The sequence below is a fragment of the Dipteris shenzhenensis genome, chromosome 6 (genome assembly GCF_047967505.1).
Source record: "Dipteris shenzhenensis isolate YYH24624 ecotype China chromosome 6, Dip_SZ_1.0, whole genome shotgun sequence".
NCBI lineage: Eukaryota > Viridiplantae > Streptophyta > Polypodiopsida > Gleicheniales > Dipteridaceae > Dipteris > Dipteris shenzhenensis.
This window is the reverse complement of record NC_141601.1, coordinates 2,899,198-2,920,559: the sequence shown is the minus strand read 5'-3', so window position 1 is coordinate 2,920,559 and position 21,362 is coordinate 2,899,198. Positions and strand designations below refer to the sequence as shown.

Here is a 21,362-nt window from a genome sequence, read left to right as displayed (position 1 = left end):
ACAAGGAGTTCTCTCAAGGCACTCCTTTCATGGAGGAGGACATGGTAAACAACCTATCGATCTCTGCATGTTCTTTTCTTGGTATCTCCAATTCAACATTGTCCACCTTGCTCTACACCTCAAATGTTGTATATGCTACACCCATTCTTCCTTAATATATGCAGTAGCCCCCCCAAGACTTTGCTTAGTATGTATAGGCTCCCCCGCTTATGCTCAACCAACCCATGCTAGTTTCCCATTCGAACACACCTAACAAGAGATCTTTGAGTAAAGATGAATGTCGTCATCCCTCTTGTATGATTGGATATGCCTTAGGAAGACGAAGCTGACATGATACAACGGCAGCCAATCACTCTTCTAGATATAGCCTACAAAATCTTGGCCAAGGTCTTGACTTTGCTTCTACACCTGCACCTCCATTATATTGTCCATGGCACGCATGCATGTTTTGTTTAAGGAGTGGAGCATCCTTGATAATTTCTTTGTCTTTTGGGAGGCTATTGACGGGATATGTCAAAAGTTCAACCTCTCAAATTCCCTTTTGACTTTGAGGAGTATGACATGGTGGATTAGTTCTCTTTCTAGAGGGGGGAGTATGCTTCTCAGCTCGGTAGATCAAAGGGGTGGCACCACTTTACACAAAGCAACTATGGTTGGTTACTTATTGCAGCCTGCATGGAGGAGGTCCTCTCTCACTCTCACTATTGCAAGGATGCCCATTGGCCCCCTTCTTATTCCTCTTCATTGCAAAGGCTCTAGGATACTTGCGTAGATCACAGGAGTCAACACTAGTAGGGATGTGCTCCCAATCCCATAGGAAAAGTAGCTTTTAGACAGTTTGCAGATTATATGGTCTTGTTTGTGGAGTGACCTAGAGAGGGTCATTGCCTTTTAAAGGGCCCATTGCATATTGTATGGTCTCTAGGGCCAAGATCAATTGGCATAGGTTAGTAGGGTCTCACATTGCAAAAGAGGATGTTGGGCTGCAAATGGATTTCTCAAGGCTAGGTTGCATGTGCCAAGTGGGGATCCATTATCTCCACTAAGAAGCAGATAGCACCAACCCTTGAGAGCATTCATCGTACACTAATGCTTGGAAGCATAAGCATTGATGATGAACCAAGTTTTGCTAGCCACAACTTCATCGCCTCTTGTTGGTGTCTCCATAGAGGATGCCAACAAAGAGAAATGGTCCAAAAACCTCTACGGGCAAGAACACAGAACACTAGAGCCAGGTGGCTTAGCATATGGCAATCTTTTTGGCTTAGCATATGGCAATCTTCTTGCATTCCGAGGAGGGACTAGCTATCATTGATCCACATATATGTCCTTTTGGGCAAGCAATTTACATGATGGCCTCACCCTAAGTTTGGAGCCTTCTAAGCTCCCACTTCAACATGGACAACTCAAGAACACCCCACAAAAGGGAGGGAGTGGATTTTCATCGAGACCCCCTCACAATGAAGGGCTCCCCAATGCTGCGGAGCTATATGTGGTGGTGTGAAGACATCCGGTTGCAAGCCTCGCCAAGGTGTGAAACAGAGATTGAGAGGCAACCACTTATTTGTTATGAGGTTCACAACTCCTTGATTAGGAAGTAGATCTTTTAGGTGCAGTGGGATAGCAAAGCAACCCCCACTCCATGGGGACTTGGAGCCCATTAACTCAACGACCATCTCAAAGCTGCAATGTATGCAAGGTGCCAAACAATGGGACAAAGGTAGCCATCCTAGTGGTCTAGAAGAGGGCTTAAGCTAAGCAGATGAGGACTCTCCAAAGGCACATTGGACACAATAGTTCTCTATTGCCGATATCCTTCTTTGAGTTTGATACCACTATTGATCGGAAGATGTAGGAAGGTTGTGGTATGAGCCATCTCTAGTCTTCTTTAATGCAAGTTCCATATGGACCCTCTAGCTATGGAGGTCTCAAGAATGTTGAGGATGACCATTGGATGATGATCTACTTAACTTGCCAACAGTAGAGGATCAAACTTTGGGGAGATTAGGCAAGTTCTAGGCTTTTGACCCTCATCCTACTAGACATGAATACACACAATTGAGTGTTACGAGAGGGCTGCCCCCCAAAGGAGTGGTTGTGGCCAAAACAAACAAGGTAGTCCGTGAGGATGGTATGAGTGCCCTTCTTTTATACCAAAAAAAGCTACAGTAGTGGGCTCCCCATGTACACCAAAATTGACAAAAAACCTATAGTAGTGGGCTCCCCATGGTGTACTAGTGAGAGGCGCTGCTTGTAGCAACTAGTATCCCACATGGTTCTCCATAGATTGAGGCCACAATTGGTCCAATCACAGCCCTTTGAGAGATTTCTTATTTCTTCTGGCTAGTAAGCCTCCCCATTGACCCATGACTGATGCACAAGGAGGAAAGGTACATATCATTGTTCCACGGGATGATCTCCCATTGCTTATGAAGATGTCTAAGAGCATAGGATATCTGCCAATGCTCACACAAGATCATAGCATGACTAAGCACATCCACCGATTGTTTATATGGGAAATGGAAGAAAGGGGGGAGATTTTCTTGTAGAGATAGTATCCCCAACATACTTGAGACAATTACACTAGAAGGCGTGGCTCTACCCTCTAGGCAGCACCCATTAGGCTTCTCAGTGAACAGCAGCATCTGGGAGATGTCAGAGAACAGTGTCTCGGAGATGGTTGCCAATATTACAATCTGGGCAATCTATTGATGGAAGGGCAAGAGATCCAGCCTGCTGTCATTCCTGTAGACATTTGGTCGGATTGTCATTTATACCTTGCAAAAGGTTGGGAGCATGGTACATACAGTTGTAGGAAGAGAGAGCATCATGGGCGTTTTTGCAAGAATGGTCTGCATGTGTCTTATATAATTTCACAGATCTGCTGGCCCTAGAGCCCACCGCACTGGCTGCTGGTCCCATGATACCATAGGCATCGAGCCAGCTTTCAGAGAAGCACACTACAAGGCAGCCAGTTGTGTCTCTTTTCAGTGCCTAGCACATTGCTGACCTTCTATCTTTTCCACCACATTCAATTGATGGTTCTTCTCTGTGGAAAGATGAATGCTAAGGAAAAGAAAATCTTCTCTGTGGAAAGATGAAAGCTAAGGGAAAGAAAATTTTGCATAGCATACAATACCCCACTTTGAACAAAAGAGCTTCTAAAATTACAGCAAGGCAGCAACCATAAACATTGGTTCTTTTCATGTCATGTGTTTATCTACCTAAGTGCAGAACCGATCATTCACGAGGCTACAGACTATCCACTGCATCATGCATAGCAGGGGCTACCACGTATAAGCAGCCAAAACGATGCAAAATATGCTGAAAACTAAAAGTGAAGACAGCCATTTGCAATGTTACAAACCATCCACTCCATACATGGCAGGGGTTACCACATAGCAGTCACTATTGACTGCAAATCATTGTTTAAACATATGCATGTGCTGAACAATCTGCTGAAATGTTTACAATCGTACACTCGACAAATGAATTCATCTGACACATATCATTCGAGCTCTGCTCAAGTAACCCTTGGATTTTCCTTATAACAGCAGAGTGGTGGACTCATCCTGCTGCAAACAGCCTAAGAGTAAGTGATACGACAACACAAGCAATTCGTGGAAGCCTCCCATTGTCTCTCTCACTTTCTTGGCCAAACAGAACCTGTGCACTTTAAAGGGCTAGCCTTCCACCTGAGGAGAGTAATGTGGGAATCTTGTGAATATGGACACGCTCATGTACAGGATCGCTATACTAGGCCTCAAAAGCCATACACATTGACCTTTATCCCCGGAAACCGAAGCTCTAAAGGGGAGGGAAATCAGAACCACGGTACAAAGAATTGACGCTGAATCCTAAAATGAATGTTACAATGTGGCATTGAGGAAGATTTCGTCTGGGTGTGGTATAACATCATCTTCACCAAATGCAAACAGCTCAGCATCTTTATCCTCTTCACTGGTAAAATCCCTGTGATATAACCGTTCATGAGAAGCAATAAATATCATTTTCTGTGCCTTCTCTACAGCAAGCCTGGTATTCCCATTCCTGTAAACCCATTTCCAGATGGACCAGTTGCATTTGAGACTGCTAGAAGTGGCATGCAGAAATATAAGACGCACAGCTACCTTGCCTAGCACTTTAAACTCACTTAAGCATGTCTCCCACACGAGTCTTCTACTTTGTGGAGTAACTGGCTTCATCTTTCCAGTTGTAGGGTCCCTCTCCTTCATTTGGACTGCCTGTGCATAAAGCGGGTCCAATCCATTAGCCCTCCATTTCAAGAGTTCCATCAATGCAATGTGAGCCTCTTCCCGGGAGACCAGCCTTGTGATTAAACGATCCACATCCTTCTCCTGATCTGTTGTCAGGCATTTGAAAGGAGGTAAATACTTGCCACTCGTATCCCTGATTAGATAAAGAGGGTCCAGGATGAAGGCTGCAGACCATGCCGCATGATAATTCTTGTTAAATCGCTTCTCAATGACCTGGTCTACAGGACCCTCATCCTTGTCATACCTGGCACACCAGTCCTTTACTTTAGTCCTCAAATCAACCCACAAGGGAAGACATTGACTGACTGAAGGCCTTTCGGCTTCAACTTCCTGTACTGTCACCTTAATCAATTTTACAAGTGACAAGACTGCTTCCAGATCAGACCAAAATCTCATGCCAGATACCATATCTACAATCTCACTCCCCAAAGGATCATCAGCATAAGCAATTTTAAAAGAATCATCCATCCCAGCCATTTGCAGCACCCGTGCAGAACTGGCAATGTCTTCAGCTACAGCAATGGCATAAAGGTACTGAGGAGGTTCAGAAAACTGAATATCTGGAGGAGGAGTTCTTAACAGTTTGACACTGTTATAGTCATCCCCCTGTAACTTCTGAAGATAGCTCCAAGCAGGCGGTTTGCTTGCAAAAAAACTGGTTACCTTCCTACATTCATTATCAACCGACCTAAACAAAGTGAGATGCTTATAAAAGCCTTTCAAAAGGCTGCTGAATCCCTGAATCTGGCAGGAAAGGTTTACCATCCACCTGTTCTTGTACTCCAATTCCTGCAATACCTTCAGAGTTTGCTTGTCACTGTCTGCAACTATGCCCACACAGCGTTCAAGAGCTAAGCCACAGACACCAACAACCACTTCCCAAAACGTTTCTTCAACAACCTTGGGAGAGAGAGATGTACTGCTTAAAGTCACAACCTTACGAAACAAACTCGTTCCGTTGGGGAGGTTCAAGGTCACATTAATGAGCGTGTCCCCCATGATTGTCACTTTTTTCCACCACCCATCCGAAGCAAGCTGGAAAAACATCGCATCCCGTAACCTTGCCTCGGACTCACTTCGCACCTCCTCAAACTTGGCGTCTAGCTTGGGTCCTGCCAAATACCTTCTGCTGACGTTAGGAAGACCCACTTGATTAAGGAAAGCCTTGAATTTCGGGTGTTCCACGCAAGAGAACGAAACTGTGCCGCAGGATTCGTAAAGCCACTCTGCCAGCAAATTGAGAGCTGCTTCAATCTGCCCTTTGCTCAATCCCTGGCCTGGACCTTTGCCTCCTGGGCTCTTTAATTTCTTCACATTATCTTCGAGCAACGCCAAGGCCCCTAAATCCTCCTTACCCCCGGACAATATCAAAGGAGAAGCTATGCTTGCCCTCATGATGTCGGAGCTCGTGCGAGAAACATCCAAGGTTCCAGTCGGAAGTGGTGGCGATGGCAAAGAAGATGCATTCCGCTTCCTCGAAGTCGAACCACTGGCTGCTTGAATTGTTCTTGGAGGTGGGGCGCACGCCAAAGGCTTGGGAATGGCTCCATTGAAGTTGGGACATGTGCCTCGCTTGAGATGCTCGGAAGCAGTTCTAGAGGGGTTGGAGGCAGAAAATAGGGCAGCGCATAAGCCACAGCGTAGCTTCACGGCTTTGGCAGCACCGGTGTCCTGATTCTGAATCAATATTGGCTCTAAGTGTACCCAATACCAGGCACCCTTGCCTTTGATTGCCTTGGTCCGCACTGTGATGAGTCCCTCGAATCGTTTCTGCAGCGCCTTGACAGAGAGGTCGTCTTCGTGAGCATGGCCAGAGGCGGCCATGGGAGGCTAGCTTTATCTCCACCAATTGAACCTCCTGTACTGCGGCAACAGAAACAGGATACCCATAGTCGGCATCCCAGGATCGGAATAAGCCACTGGATCTGTCCAGAGAGAAGAAAATAACGCCCTCCGCCCTTCCTCGTGACGAAGTTCCGATGTGGTGGTGGTGGTGGTGGTGTTGGGACAATATTATTGCGCAAAGACGAGCAGGAGGTTAGAGACATGAACGAAGTTGCGAGTTTGGGTCCCAGCCTAAAGTACCAAAAAGCTCCCAAAGATGTTGCGGGTAGGTAGCGAGATGGCGTGGGTACCGTATGATAATGGGCCAAAGGCAGCAGAGAGAGGCCTTATTATTATTATTCATTAATCATCATCTAAGGAATAGATCACACATGTATTCTTCATTTCCTCTGGATGAATAAGGCTAACTCATCCATATGGAGCTCAACTCAAGGGCATCTTATAAAATTGAAGTTGTTAGAAGGTAAATGGCAAATACGCTCGTGTAATATGTCTTCCAAGCTTATATGTAGACCACATGTTGACTCGTTTCTTCAGTTAGGCACTATTATATACAAAGGAGTTGACATATGAGGGGGGTTCCTATTCCAAGCTTACAAATGCACGATACATATGCTTACTTGAGTGAGCTACATGCACTTTTATATTGTGCCCACTAAAGTGTGAGGTTCTTATGTTCAGGTAAAGGGATGGATTGTAATGCTATTATGCATCATAGCCAATCCCCTAATGGGGTAGATTACCCTTTGCTAAAGGCACCCAACCAAACAAGACTTTAGTGTGTAATTCTTATCTACTTGGGCCTTTAAAGGACAAGGTACATATACCTAATACTTCATGCAATGAAGTAGGCAGGTGGAAGGAAGCTTCATATAAGGTTGCGCAAGGGATTCACTCCTTGACCTACTCAAACAAGTCTTTTGTGCATCCACGAGACCTCCCCCCCCAATAAAGCTACGATGTACACAATTATCAACCCAAGTCTAGGGACTATGTATGCCAAAGCGTCAACCCAAGTCTAGGGATTATGTATGCCAAAGCATCAACCCAAGTCTAGGGACTATGCCAATGCATCAACTAAGACCCCCCCCAAAAAAAATCCCTATGATGTACACAATTATTGCTTTTGTTTTGAACCCAGTTTAGGGACTATGCAAAAGCAAATCTTGTCATTGTTTGTTCATTGGTTCTATATTTGTTGGTCTTTTGCATTTGGTATGCTAAAACATGTCTTGCACTGTCAAATGACTTGCAACCACAATGCTCATGAATTTTTAAAGTTTACATGTTTAGGAGCTTTGGATGTATGGCCGCCATATGCAATGGCATAAGGCCTCATCACAAGTTTTATCTTGACTTTATATTAAGAAATAGAATTTAAAAGTTGGCCCAATAAAAGCATGGCTAGAAATGGCCTCTTCTCACTAAATCTGACAGTATTCTTTTGTACCTTTTGTTTATATAGATAATAGTACCTCATAAATTTTACAAAGGAGCACTCATCCCATATGTTAGTTTTGAAATATTGAGTCATCCCAAACTTTTTTTTGCACTAATGCTAGCAATTCTTTGAACTTCTCAAAAGTCTATGGGTTCTCTTTACTGAGATCTATTATGATAGTTGAAAAGTATGCCATGGAATTGGTTTCCACAAGTCCATAGAGATTAGAATGCCATTTGTAAAGGAATCGATCCACCAAAGTTCACCTCCTTGGCAATTGCATGTAATGTTGCTTGCCTTCCATGTCAAAAGTCACTAGAATGTAGCCTATTGATTGCCCATCAAGGTTGATCATTCTCTCCAATTGATTTTTTAAAAAAACTTAACAGAAAGAGATTTTTACGTATAAGAGGGGTGGTCAACCCAAGGAAGGACCTTTACAAAAATGGCCTCTAAGTAGGCAAACGGCCCTGGGTCTATGCTGAGGTCAGCAAGTGGAAAGCAGCCTCAATTGGGAAAAGAATCACTTACCTCCACTAAACATTTGTTCACCAAAGAGTCTACATTGCACAGTAACCAACTAAAGTCCCTCAAATTCCCTTTGAGATGGTGCAAGATAACATATTCTCTAAACCCTAACTAGATGGACTTGACAAAGGCTGAGCAATTGTTGGTATTCTGAATGGCCATAATCATCAATGCTTGAATATATGGCCAGCAGGCTGCACGGGTTGATGGAAGCCCACATGTATCACCCACCAAGGCACTTCTGCACCTAGATGGAACTTAGCCATTAGCCCTGATTTTCTGACAACCACTTCCATCCTCTTTGGACTTCCCTTGTGACCTAGTATCCCCATAGCAAGTGGCGGACGAATTCATGAGATTTACCACAAAGAGGACATAGGGGACTCAATGGTATGTATTCCGCAAGTCTTCCCCTCTCATAGGAAGCCACTGGTGAATCATCTTTTAAAGCAGGAAGCTCGAGCACTAGACCTGCAATGCTTCCAGATACCTTTGAACCTAAGTTTCCACCATCTCGAGCTCCTTCTCAAAGCCCATTTATGTTTCAAATCAAGAATTGTAAGTTGGTTCAGTAGAAGATGGCGGTATATCGGCTTGGTGGAGATATTATGGAGGGGGGTCTTACCTAGAACTCAACAATTCATCATCCTAATGACTAACAACACACCATTGGATGACCACCACGAGTCCGAGATTCGTTTTAAACAAGTTCCATCTCTCTCTTGCTCAAAACTAGCCTCAATTTGATATCCTCCACTCAGAACCAAATGTGAATCACTATTTATTTAATACACGCATGTTGTATCTCCTACCCCAAAGATGTTGAATTTCAATCTGCTAAAGCCATGAAAATTGTAAACTTATATTTACCATTTCTTCCACTTCACTTGTAACCAAAATATAAAAGATAAACATATAATTAAAAACCCCTTGATTGTCCAACTTTACTATGATCTTTTTCTTTTTTATCACACTTACTAATATCATTTCTTTATAACTAGGCTTGCAGCAGGCAACCCTTCCGTTGTGAAGCATGTAACTACTAACTCAAAATTGAACCTAAATTGTAGCACTTCATCAAAAATTTAAAGGGAAAAAGCAAATGAGTAAAAAATTGGACATGAGATACGGACCCAATCCTCCCTGCTGCAATTGTCAGGAGTGGTGATTTATTATTGGTTGGCGATGTCCATATTGTTTGTGCGTTTTTACAAATACATAAATAAGGGGATGCTCACAAGAGCTCATAACTGATCCTCATTACTTGCAATCTATACAATATGGTGTCGATATCCTTCGATATTGCATCTTGCATTTCCTTGCTCCCTCATACTGAGAAGATGCATCAAAAGAGAGGAATCTTGTAAGAATTCAGATTGAAAACAAGCATTTGAATGGACGAGCAATTGAAAATATTTGTATGATAATATATAATATGTAATTATTATAACCACACATAGTGTGGGCGGGGAGGAGGCAACGCGCTTACTTCCCCAAAGAGTTATAATCCTAGGGAACAAGCCCTTCCCTGGGTGTCGAGAATATAAACGCCAAGAATAAGTCTCACTGGACAAGATATTGGCATATTACCTGGACATTAATAGTTGTAATCGTAGTCAAATGCCAGTAAAATCACCACGACTCTTTTGTTGATGATAGTAGATGGTCATTGCTAGCTCCATTCCTCGTTATCCAAGTATCAGTTTCTAAATTTTCTATATTTGTCGTAAATCCCACATCTCCCTGACAACTCCCATCTTAACCTATGCTCACAAATAGAAAACAAGCAAAGCACGTGAGGATCCTAAAATTCAAAACTGGTAGAGGGCTTGAAAAACCTAGATTTTATCTACTTTATACATAAATTAGTAGGTGGATCGTTGGATTCAAAACAAAAACTTTGGAGTATACATTCGCCACATTAAACACCTTACCAGAAGGAGCCCTTTTCGATCTCTAGGGCATGCCTTGGAATTTTGCAATGAATCAAATGCTGCCCAAAGTAGTAGGAGTGGTGGCAGCTGCTGCTGGCTAATGATGCTTAAGAGGTGCTATGCATACCCAAGATCCTGAGGATAGACCAATCCTTCCAACAAAATACAACCTTTTATATTGAAAGACACGGGACGATAAGAATCCAATAGGATTTACCCGTCGTAGACATGAGCATCGCAAGGGGACTCCATGGCCTTATTGTTAGTAGTATCGGATTTGTGTCGAGCCAAGTGAGGTGTTGAGGGGACCTCATCTCTAGCCTTTGCGAGTTTCTTCAATTCAAAGGCTAGAGATGACATCCGACCTTCTCCAACCTAGTAAACCTCATGATGAACACCAACGACCACATCCAAATCCCATAGCGTAGGCTCGCTCCAGGAAGGGAATTGATTGATGCTCTAAGAAGGGAATTGATCGATGCTCTATGAGCATAACGGGCTTTTCAACTCTTCAAACCCCTAAATTCCAATCCTGTTCTGATGTTCATCAGTTGGGTCACTTCACCATGGCTATCCTCTACAAAGCATTGAAGAATCCGACTGACATCCATGCTCAGTAAGTCACATCCTAGTACCCAAGAGTCACAGTTTTAGTTATGATCTATTCTACTTGAACACATATTTATTACCACACCTCGTCTTACTATGGAGGACTTAAGGATGATCGCATCAAGAGAAGAAGCAGTTTCACACGGGTGATGATAATAAAGTACTAACTAAAACAATTCAAAAAGCACAACAATAAAAAAAAGGGGTCTTAGGCTTTTGCAATGTTGATTTTTACCTCTAGCCCTTAGATCAATCCAAGATCAATCCAAGATCAAGGGCCTACAATTGTACAAATGGCTCAACTAGGGCTTAGGAAAACCATCAACTAGGGCTCAGGAAGACCAAACTTCCCCCTAGGTTGCCTACTGTAAAGATCAGAGTTAAAGATAAAACTGAAATAAGTTTTGTCCCACTTAACTCAAGACTACAAAGATGTTTCCTTTTTCTTTAAAAATGAGCACCTTCAGTTGTAACCAACTAGGACAAAGATTTTGGAACTCATAAGATCAATGGGCCTATCCCATTCCTTCTTGTTGTACATGCACTTTGTTGATCAACTCCCATCTTTGTTACCATTACCAAAGTAAATTCCATGTCGATCTAGGGGGTTGCTCCTCTATTAAGATAAACAACTCGTCATTTAGTCTTTAGAGACACAATCTTGGCATGACATCCCCATTTTTAATCTTCATCCTTGAATCCTCTAGGATTGGCATGGTAATCATGTCCTTGAAAGTAAGTTGTTTCTCCCATCAAGGTGGAAATACAAAAACTCCTAAAGCTAAATGGAAGCATTGTTAAAAGTAATAGTGCAAGTCCTCTAGCATCATCTGTCTCACCAATTGCACTATATAGGCCACAATTAACCTTGATCTTAACATGAGACTACCATTGACCTCCATAAGTTTCCTCCCAACTTTGAAGAAGAAAATTACTAGTTTTTTTACTTTGTGGTGCTTATTCTCTTGTACGTTGAGATATGCAAGCGTTGTCTTTGTTTTTTTTCTTTTAATTGTTGGCATAATAGACTCTACCATGATCATTTAAAAAAAAGGTACACTTAAACATGGAATTCATATGCAAATATTGACCATGGGTCAAGATTACTACAGTGAATTTTGGATCAAGAATCTTTAATCAATTGAGTTAGTAGATGAGGACAACATGCAACAAGAATGCACATCCATATGTGCAACAAGAATGTTGCTATGAATTGCCACGATGGATACTTGATGATATAAATCTTTTATATGCTCTAAACAAATATAGAGAATGAGAAGAGAGCCACATAAAGTTTATCATATTGCATAAGCAAGGAACGATTAACGTTAGAACATGCAATGGACATATCTTAGGGAAATCTAAATGATGCCCATAGCCCTAGTAAGGGCAAGGATTTTATATTAATATGCTTGCAAAGATTGTTGACACAATCCTAGCCAAATGTTAGAAGGAAAAGCATTTGTTAAATGGTGCACTAAACATGTGCCAAGGCTTAGGGAGACACCCATAGCCTAGCTTGCCAATTGATGAACCTATGAACAAATGGCAACAAATGATAATTCACATTACATTTGAATGGATAACCAAGGGAAAGTTGAACTTAAAGGCAAACCCTTGGTGAAAACTAAACCCTTTGATTAGGGGATAACAAACCCTCCCATCCAACTCAATTACATAGAAAAACATGGATTGCTAAACATATGTATCCAAACCATGGCCTAGCTTTTGTTTTAGTCAAGGAATACTTCAAGGTTCATGACTTGGATGAAGCATACTTTGCATGATTCTTTGGAAGAATTGTCACATGTTTTGTGATACTTTATAATGACTTATTTTGGGTATTTTTACTATATTTCACTTACATAACTAGCCTTTTTCTAGCTATTCTTATTTTCATTAGACCTCAAATCACTTTCATAATAACATATTAATAAAAAAAATTATTGGTCTATAAGCAAGGAATACATAGGGATTTGGTTTCTCAATGTGCGAATCTTGGATGTGTTCTTGGACTTATAAAGAGCTGTAAACATATCCCATGCTTCTTTTGATGACGACTGTGTTGAGCTATCCTAGCATGACATCTTGCACATTCTACTTGTCAGATGATATGCATACTTGTCTTTCTTGTCCCATTATGCCTGTGCTCAGGGAATGGTAGGGTCTGCTATAGGTGCGGACACTATTGGTGCAGTTGTAGATCCCATTGTACATCTTGCTACTAGTGCTGCGGCAACCAGTGGAGTAGAGCTACTGCTAGTTGGATCGTCTAATGGTCTAGGTGTAGACCCATTGAATACTCCCACTTGTCTTGAAGGGTCTCCATTCGGTATTTCCATGTGCTGTAATTGGAGTTGTCTAGCTTAGCAGATGCCTCTAAATTGAGGTTGCAAGTCGTAGACATGGTGCAAGAAATGTACTCAAAAGTGTCTGTGAAATCACTATCTGAATCAACTGCAAAACACTGACTGTGTCAAGTGAAATATAAATTGACGGCGGTGAAGATAGAACTACAATATATAAAATCTGTTACAAGGCTTGTGGCAAATGATGCCGAGAATAGCCAAGAGGCTTTACAAGGCTTGAATAAAGTGCACAATGCCAGAAAATAGCCAAATAGCTTTACAATGATGGGATGTGTGTGTGAAATCAAATCATGTGCAATTTGCCCATTGAATAATCAGTCAATGCCTCTGAACACTCTGAAGTCTTCTCATTGAACTGTGGAACGTCAGGTTTTAGGAAATGTGATGATGTGAAACTGCATGTGAGCGAAGGGACTAGGAACTATTTAGGAAATTTTTGGCATGGCTTTGCTTGGCTGCTTTGGAGTTCTCTCCGCTATGGATGATCTAATCTACTCTGAACTAGATCTAGACCAACCATCCAGCGATGAAAAAGAAGCAAATAATTCCTTTTCTTTGCTCGTTTTAGGTGTTGGGTCAAATGTGGCGATGTAGAGGTTGACGTGCATGAAGGAAGTGGATTTGTCATCGAGGCTCAAAAGTGTGTAATGCTTGCGCCAAAATGTGCACGTAGAGCACAAAAAATCAAGCATTTTTTCTTTTTGGAGCGCCTTCAAATTCTTCCTAGATGAAGAGATGCTGCTTGATCTAGGTGGAGGGGCAAAAGGAGAAAATGATGATGTGGCAGGGTGAGTCACATGCAAGGGTGTGCCTATGGGGTACTATGTGATGAGTTGGCAACTGGGTGCACATGTAGTGTGCCAGTGGAGAGGTAACTATGCTTGGCATGGGCCAGTGCCAAACAGGGGGTGTTGCCATGTGGCAGTGCTAAGGTGGACTAAAGACTAGGCACTGATGAGTCAGCTTTCATGCATGGGACGGCCCAACATGACGAGCTAGCCTCCACAATAGCTCCAAGTATCCCTCCAAGGCTCAACCATGCCACAGAGCCCTCTCCTACATGCACTCCTTCACCGACCACAGTCCTGTCCATCTCCTGCTATAGTGCATAGCAATCCCGTAGCCACAAGCGACCTTCATGCATCAACCCACCTTCATGCATGGGATGGCTCAACACATCGCGCTAGCCTCCATACTAGCTCCAAGTATCCCTCCAAGGCTCAGCCCATGCTATAGAGCCCTCTCCTGCATGCACTCCTTCACCGACCAATCTCGTCCATCTCCTACTATAGTGCATACAATCCCGTAGCCAAGGGGGACTTCTGCCACCATCGATATCCCACGACTGACCCCTCTACAACCAGTCACCACCACCTCAACTCCAGCCTACAACAAGGCATCACCTTAAGCCCATGACTTCTACAACTTGTGAGTGGTCACGGTGGTGACTCTTGTCAATGGACTGCACATAAACGGCTACTCACCGGACTCCCATCTATGAGCTCAATGATGCAATAGTATAATCGACCTCCAACCATGGGATGACTCTGACACACAGGCGACTCATCCACAACACACCGATGGCTCAAAGCTCCAGTTGCAACTCTAATGGCCAACACAAGACGTCACCCACAACAACGTAGCTCCAAAGCCCATGAATCTACTTGCCAAACAACTAATAGATATCAACGCTCCACTCTCGTGTAACTACGCGGGAACCAGCTAACTCTACTTGTAAGCCCCCCATATGAGGAGAAGGCATTTGAGTAGCTCTGTTATCCAATAGGTCCTGGTTTTGGACACCAGATGGGGGCCATGTGTGGCCTGATGGCTGGACGGCTTCAGATAGAGTTGGCACATTGCCAACTAGGCTACATGCAAGTGCAAGAAGGCATCCAGGCATCCCATGACTGACCGCACTGAGGGTAGATGGAGCATTTCCCGGGGCAGCCCACTCTCGGGTTGCGGGGCTCGTTTGGAGCCCCAAATGATCCCGGATGGCTTTGGGCCGAACAGTGACCGTAGGACAGTTGCTCTATTCTGTGCCATGGTTCTAACGTGTTGTCGGTGGCCTATTTTGGGACCGACCTCCAATCGGCCGTTTTGGGCCGATTGGGTTGGTCTCCCAATTGGGTCTAACTGACTACGACTGGTGGCTATACAAGAGCAAGCCCGTGAAGCCCATATTTATCACTGGCTACAGCAACCCTGATTCCTTCGCATCTAGCCTCCATCCTCTATTGTTTCCAGCATGCAATCAAAGCTTCTCACATAGGAGCGCACGGCTGGGAGGCAGCGCCATCTATTGTATCAATTTTACAATAATCAAAAATTTGATTCTACATACTATCTGCTTTTCTCTCTTGCATACGAGATCCTGTTATCTGTTGAGCACAGACGTATTGTTTTCTTTCAACAACCACCTTCTACTCTAGAGCGCCACCTGAAGCAACTCCAATCAGTGCCATACTTCAACCATGACTCTAGCATCTTCTTTGGGCCGTGACTCCATGCATGACCTCTACTCCAAAAGCCTCCAATGACTTGCAGGCTTGAGCTCCCACGCAGTTCCCACATAGCTCCCACACAGCCCAAGCTAAGCGCTCCTATAATGGCAGATAGTCTACGCCATAGCCCACAATCTTGAACCAACAAGCTCCAACCGGCATAGGGGATTGGCAATAGCAAACGATCGTGCATGGAGGGTATTTCTCACATAGAGACCACGACACCCTCATGGGAAACCCAAGCTCATACCTCCGCCGCATCAACATCATATCCTCATCACCGATAGATGACAGAATCTTCCTAATATTCCAGCATAGCTATCTTGATTCCCATGACCTTATCACCAAAGTGTGCTCACTCAAGGTAAACACATGGCAAGCTACTAAACCACCCACTAGGCTTGGGTCACAAGCTTGGGTCACTAACTTAACACGTGGCAGTTGGGTTACTCAATCGGAGATAAGGCTAACCCCGGTTGGGTCACCATAGAGAAGTGTGGTCAAATTTGTGACAAGTGGCACCCTTATCTTCATTGCCGCATCAGCAACTCTTATCCACGTCACCATGTCAGCAAAGTTGCTGTTGACGAAGGATGTGTAGAGGAGTTTGTGGAGGCCGAGTGCAAGAGTCGACTACTGGACATAGAACTCAATTGATGTACTGCCTTGGACTGCTTTGGTTGTAGGAAGCTGTGGAGCCTTCAAAGCACAGCTACTTGTGGCTGGTAGAGCCATCTTTGCTGAAGCTAGTTGTCTAAGCTTGGTGGTGAAGCTTTTTTGAAGCCAGAGCTTTGTCGATATATTGCAGAAGACCAGTGTCTAACTCAAGAGAGCTTCTCACAAAGAAACCTTCCAAACCAACCTTACACAAAAATCTCTCAAAGAATGATGGAAATATCTCACCAAATGGATGAAAATTCTCTCCTACGAAAGAGATGAAATGAACTCGCAATCACTCAAGAGCTCTTAATTGATCTCTTACACTCTCTCACAAATGGAATTTCTCTCAATCAAGAATGAGCAAAAATTTCTTTCACCAATCTCTCAATCACTCTCAGCTCTCAAAGATCGCAAGGCCTCAGCGAAAGGCAATGGAGCTCTGATACCATAACAAAATATGAAGAGGGGAGAGGAGAAGAGTGGAGATGAGCAGAGAGGGCATAGCTAGAGAGCACACCACAAATGCCTAACTGTACACTAGATTGAGTTGAAAATCTAGAATATATGAAAACCCTTTTAGGGCTAGGGTTAGGGCATCTAACCCTTTCCTTTATAGCACTCTATTGGGTTAGTGCTATGCACATATGATCACATGATGTTGAGCATGGTTTCTCAATAACTCTCCCTCTCTCCCTCCCTCTCTCCCTCTCTCTGTCTCTCTCTGTCTCTCTGTCTCTCTCTCTCTCTGTCTCTCTCTCTCTCTATCTATTTATCTATCTATACAAGTGTATTCTACCTGTCCATGACCTATAGGAGGGGAGGCTACTTTGATACCATGATAAGATGAAGGGTGTGTAGGAAGAAAGTAGCCACATGCACATGAGAGAAAAGGGAATTAAAGTGTGAGAAAAACGTAAACACATGTTGCAACCTACAATGTTGGATACCTTGTTATTCCAACATAGATTTGAAACTTTATACATAACCATATTCAAGTTTAGTGATTATTGGCCCTAGTTTAACCACTCTCTATTCTACGTTAATGAAATATTGATTTTGAGATTCCCAAGAAGCCTAGCATTTTTTGTATGAGTTGTGTGGCCTAGATATTGGATTCTAGCATTTGGTATCTACCTTGGTATCTAGAATGCATAAGCATGCATCTCATATTATATAATGAAATTGGATCGTATTCTATATTGATACAATTTCTAAGAATCCTAGAATTTATTATATAAGTTTTGTGGCCCACATAATAGATACTAGCATTTGGTATTTTGCTTTTTTTTCTTTAATATGAAATTTAATTGATGTAACATCCAAGGCCTTTGAGGAAAATGAGTGTGTATTATTAGTAAGTTTCTTTTATTTTGTGTTGCAGGGCTAGGTGCCAGCATCACTTTAAAATGCTCATTATAGGTCTACTTTAGTAATAAATTGAATAATAGTCTTAGGGAAAATTTTCCTAGTAAGATGGCATTTTTTAATAGTGAGTTAAGTTTGAATAGTATTAATTTTCCTATTTGGAAAAAATTATATTTTATACTTTTTATATTCTTTTTTTAATCTTCAAATTTGTTGTTTTATAGAAAATGTGCTGTTGTTTTTGTACAAATTTGGTCTTGTTAATGGTTAAAGGAGCTTTGATGAGTCTTTGGTTTCCATTTCATGCTCTCATATTTTAAAGTTTTTATATTCTTGTTTTGTCTTCAAATTTGTTGTTTTATAGAAAATTTGATGTTGTTTTTGTACAAATTTGGTCTTGTTAATGGTTTAAAGAGCTTTGATGAGTCTTTTGTTTCCATTTCATGCTCTCATATTTTAAACTTTGTATTGAAATGATGAGTTTCATAATATATGTTACTCTTGAGGTCATGGAATTAGACTCATTATTTTCTTATCTGTTTAAAGACTCTATTATTTTATTAATGAAGTGGAATTTTTTCATAAGATAATAAGAAAAGTTTCTCTTGTTTGATAGTGAAGATAAATAAGATACATGTCCCTTATTTGATAAATATTGTATATAAACCTTCTTGATTTTAGCTTGCCTATTGTGTGTCTCTTATTTTATTTTTATTTTTATAGAGAAAAGGCTTTCTAATTTTGCTTTGTAAAACCAATCATACAAATCAACGATCCAAAAAATGCATTGATTGTGGAGGCAAAAAATAAAGGAAAACTAAATTTCATCCAACATGTTCACATAGAAACCAACTCATCAAGGATTTTGTTGACATTTTCACATTTGCATTAACTCATCATTCATGAAACTTGGTCCCACAATACATGAAAAAAACGTGATCACATTGATGACCTTAAAAAATTGACTAGTGAACCGAATAAATATATCGGTGGTATAGGCGTTATACTGACATAGAGTTCATGATCCAGTGATATAAGGTCCCATATCGGTAGGGTTTTTGCTATTATTAGTATTATTAGCAGCAATATATGAATAAATACCATTGATATTAATATTAATACTAGTGGTGTTTATTCATGTATCGGTGGTAATTTTGATTGCCTTTCTTGCCCATCTTCTAAACACTTGTACGAGCTTTGAATGCTCTTCATTTGACAAGATCGTAGTCCATGGCTCTTGCACTTAGCATGGTGGGGTAAGGTGGACCATAACTGGGTCGTGAGAGAGAGTATTCATTATGGTTTTGCTAAAGTGGTTGATTGATGCAATATCCAACAAATTGGGGTAAGAGTCAACCACAATGAGGCATTGAATGCGAAGGGATTGCATAAGGTAATGAGATTTTCAAGAGGTTATTTTTGCCAAATTTTTGGATTGAGGAGATGGTACAATTGCCTTTATATTTGTGTGAGATGTCAATTTTATTTGGAGATATTTTATTGATGCGTGTTTATGCATGTGGATTTTGGAATTTTTGTTTGAAAGCAAGATTTGCATGATGATTTGTGGAAGTGATCAACTGCTCTATTAGGGTAAGGGTCAATCATAGCTACGAGCCAATGAATGCAAGCCAATGCATGAAGATTTGTGGAAGTGGTCAACTGCTCTATTAGGGTAAAGGTCAACCACAACTACAAGCCAATGAATGCAAAAGACATTATGTGAGGTAATGAGATTTCCAAGTGGTTATTTTTGCCAAATTTTTTGGATTGGGGACATGGCACAACTTGGACGTATATTTGTGTAAGGTGCTATTTCTTTTTGGAGAGATTGTATTGATACATGTTAATGCATTTGGACTTTTTGTATCAGAAACCGGATTTGCATTTGGTGTCACTTTTATTATGTTCTATTTATTGTTAATTGTAATAGCAATGGCCCCCAACAAAGCTAATGGCTACATGCTTCCTTGATGCATGATGATGTAACACGATGTAATGAATGGTGATGCAACATGAAATGATGCTTGATGATACTACATGACATTTGCAAATTTTAGGAAATAGACTTAAGCGGCTTGAAAATGAGACTCAAAATGTGATTTTATTACATCCTTGTGACAAATATATGTACATGAATTTGCCTTCTATTACAATTGGCTAATCCATAATCCTTAGATCAAGATTCATCTCTTTACTAGGCCGCATAGGTACCTCCCAATCGTAATCAAATGCTCAAAGTTCTTGCACTGCATCTTCAACTGTAAGCCTATTCAATGGGTTTCTTGCCATCATCTTCTCACCAATATGTATCAAAATTTGTCTAAAAAATGCTTGGTTAGGCATGTGAGTACCCAAAGTTCACTATTTAGTTGATAATCTAACCAAGGGCAAAAATGTCTGATTGCATATTGTATCTCACTTTTCTTGCAAAAGCCTACAACTCAAGTGCAAGTAGTGCTTTTGGGAATGATCTTGCCCGTGATGGAAAATTTAGAGTTTTGCCAACCTTTTAAACTTTCATCGTGCAACCACTTCATTTTTATTTCCTTTGAAATACCTTGTGCAATTTCCCAATGAATGATTACAACATGACATACACCATTTGGAGTGAAATAGAGCAAGATGTTTCCACGGTGCAAGTCTGTGTGGAACCATTGAGCATGATGCAATTATGCAAGTCTAGCCAAGAGAGATGGATACGATGTGTACATTGGTAGCACAAAAAAGTTAATTCTTTGCACCACATTTTCTAGACCAATGATTGCATCCTCTAGTTTTTCATTTGCCTATGCCCTCTTCTTTGCTCCTCCCTTCACATCAAAGTTAACATTTATCGAACCCTTCATTATATGGTAGCAGTAGCTGGAGGAAAATTTGTGACATGCTCCCACCATTTTAGTATGGTGTGGTGGTCCAAATGGGCTCTTCTCTAGTACTTACAATACCCTCATGAGAATAGGATGTATTTCATGGTGTGGTGGTCCAAATGGGCTCTTCTCTAGTACTTACAATAACCCTCACGAGAATAGGATGTACTTTATGCATTGCCACTAGTCTTCATGATTCTTGTCTAAGAGCACCTGCACTACCCTTGTCATGCTTGCCATAAGGACTAGTAGGTAGAGCTAATAGTTTCTCATAGGTTCCAGATGTGATCTATTCTCCCCAATAGATCTCTTACTCTATGATAAATGTGGCAAAAGTCACAATTCCTATGTGACTAGCTCAATATTGTAGCCTTCATGCTGTACCTCCAAGTATCATGCCTTTGAAATCGGCAGTGCCTCCCTCCTCATCCTGCTCAAGTTGATCCTCTACAATTCCAGACCGTAAGTTTGATCTCTTCTCCCAACTCTCAATTCTACGATTCTTCTTGTTTGATCACAAGATTTTTCCTTTATCCTTAGCCTATACTGTATCCCATTCTTTCATCTTTGCTTCACTGAGATCATTGACAACTAATGATCTTTTACCACACATGTCTCTATCTATGTGTACACATTGATAATTTGTGATTCAAGCCAAATAAATGCTTTAGACTCTAATCTACCATGCTGGCAAGATCATGGGTTTGGGCATCTTGTTTTAGGATCGTCTTTGTGTCCTGTATGTTTTTTATCTTGAAATTACATAACCTATTTGTGCTTTGTATGGTGATCTCCATCCCTCTCTCTCTCTCTTGCAAGCTATTGATTTTCTCTAATATTTGCTTACAAAGAACCTAGCTAACTCTCTTGTTTTGCTTTGATATTAATGCATGGTTGCCCTTAGTGCCAACAAAACCTTCCATCTTGCAAAAAAGTTGTGTGAGAGTTTGAAAGTTG

The 21,362-nt window shown here is 41.5% G+C and overlaps 1 protein-coding gene across 1 annotated transcript; it reads right to left on the bottom strand.

The window, feature by feature from the left end:
* Positions 1–3,354: 3,354 nt before the first annotated feature.
* Positions 3,355–6,309, bottom strand: LOC147900642 (uncharacterized). The gene has a single exon (XM_087376228.1). The coding sequence runs from the start codon at positions 6,099–6,101 to the stop codon at positions 3,870–3,872; it is 2,232 nt and encodes a 743-aa protein (XP_087232354.1). The 5' UTR covers positions 6,102–6,309; the 3' UTR covers positions 3,355–3,869.
* Positions 6,310–21,362: the final 15,053 nt, after the last annotated feature.

Bases quoted from the DNA above. Each gene is read 5' to 3' on its own strand.
- LOC147900642 (XM_087376228.1), bottom strand. From the start codon at position 6,101: ATGGCCGCCTCTGGCCATGCTCACGAAGACGACCTCTCTGTCAAGGCG.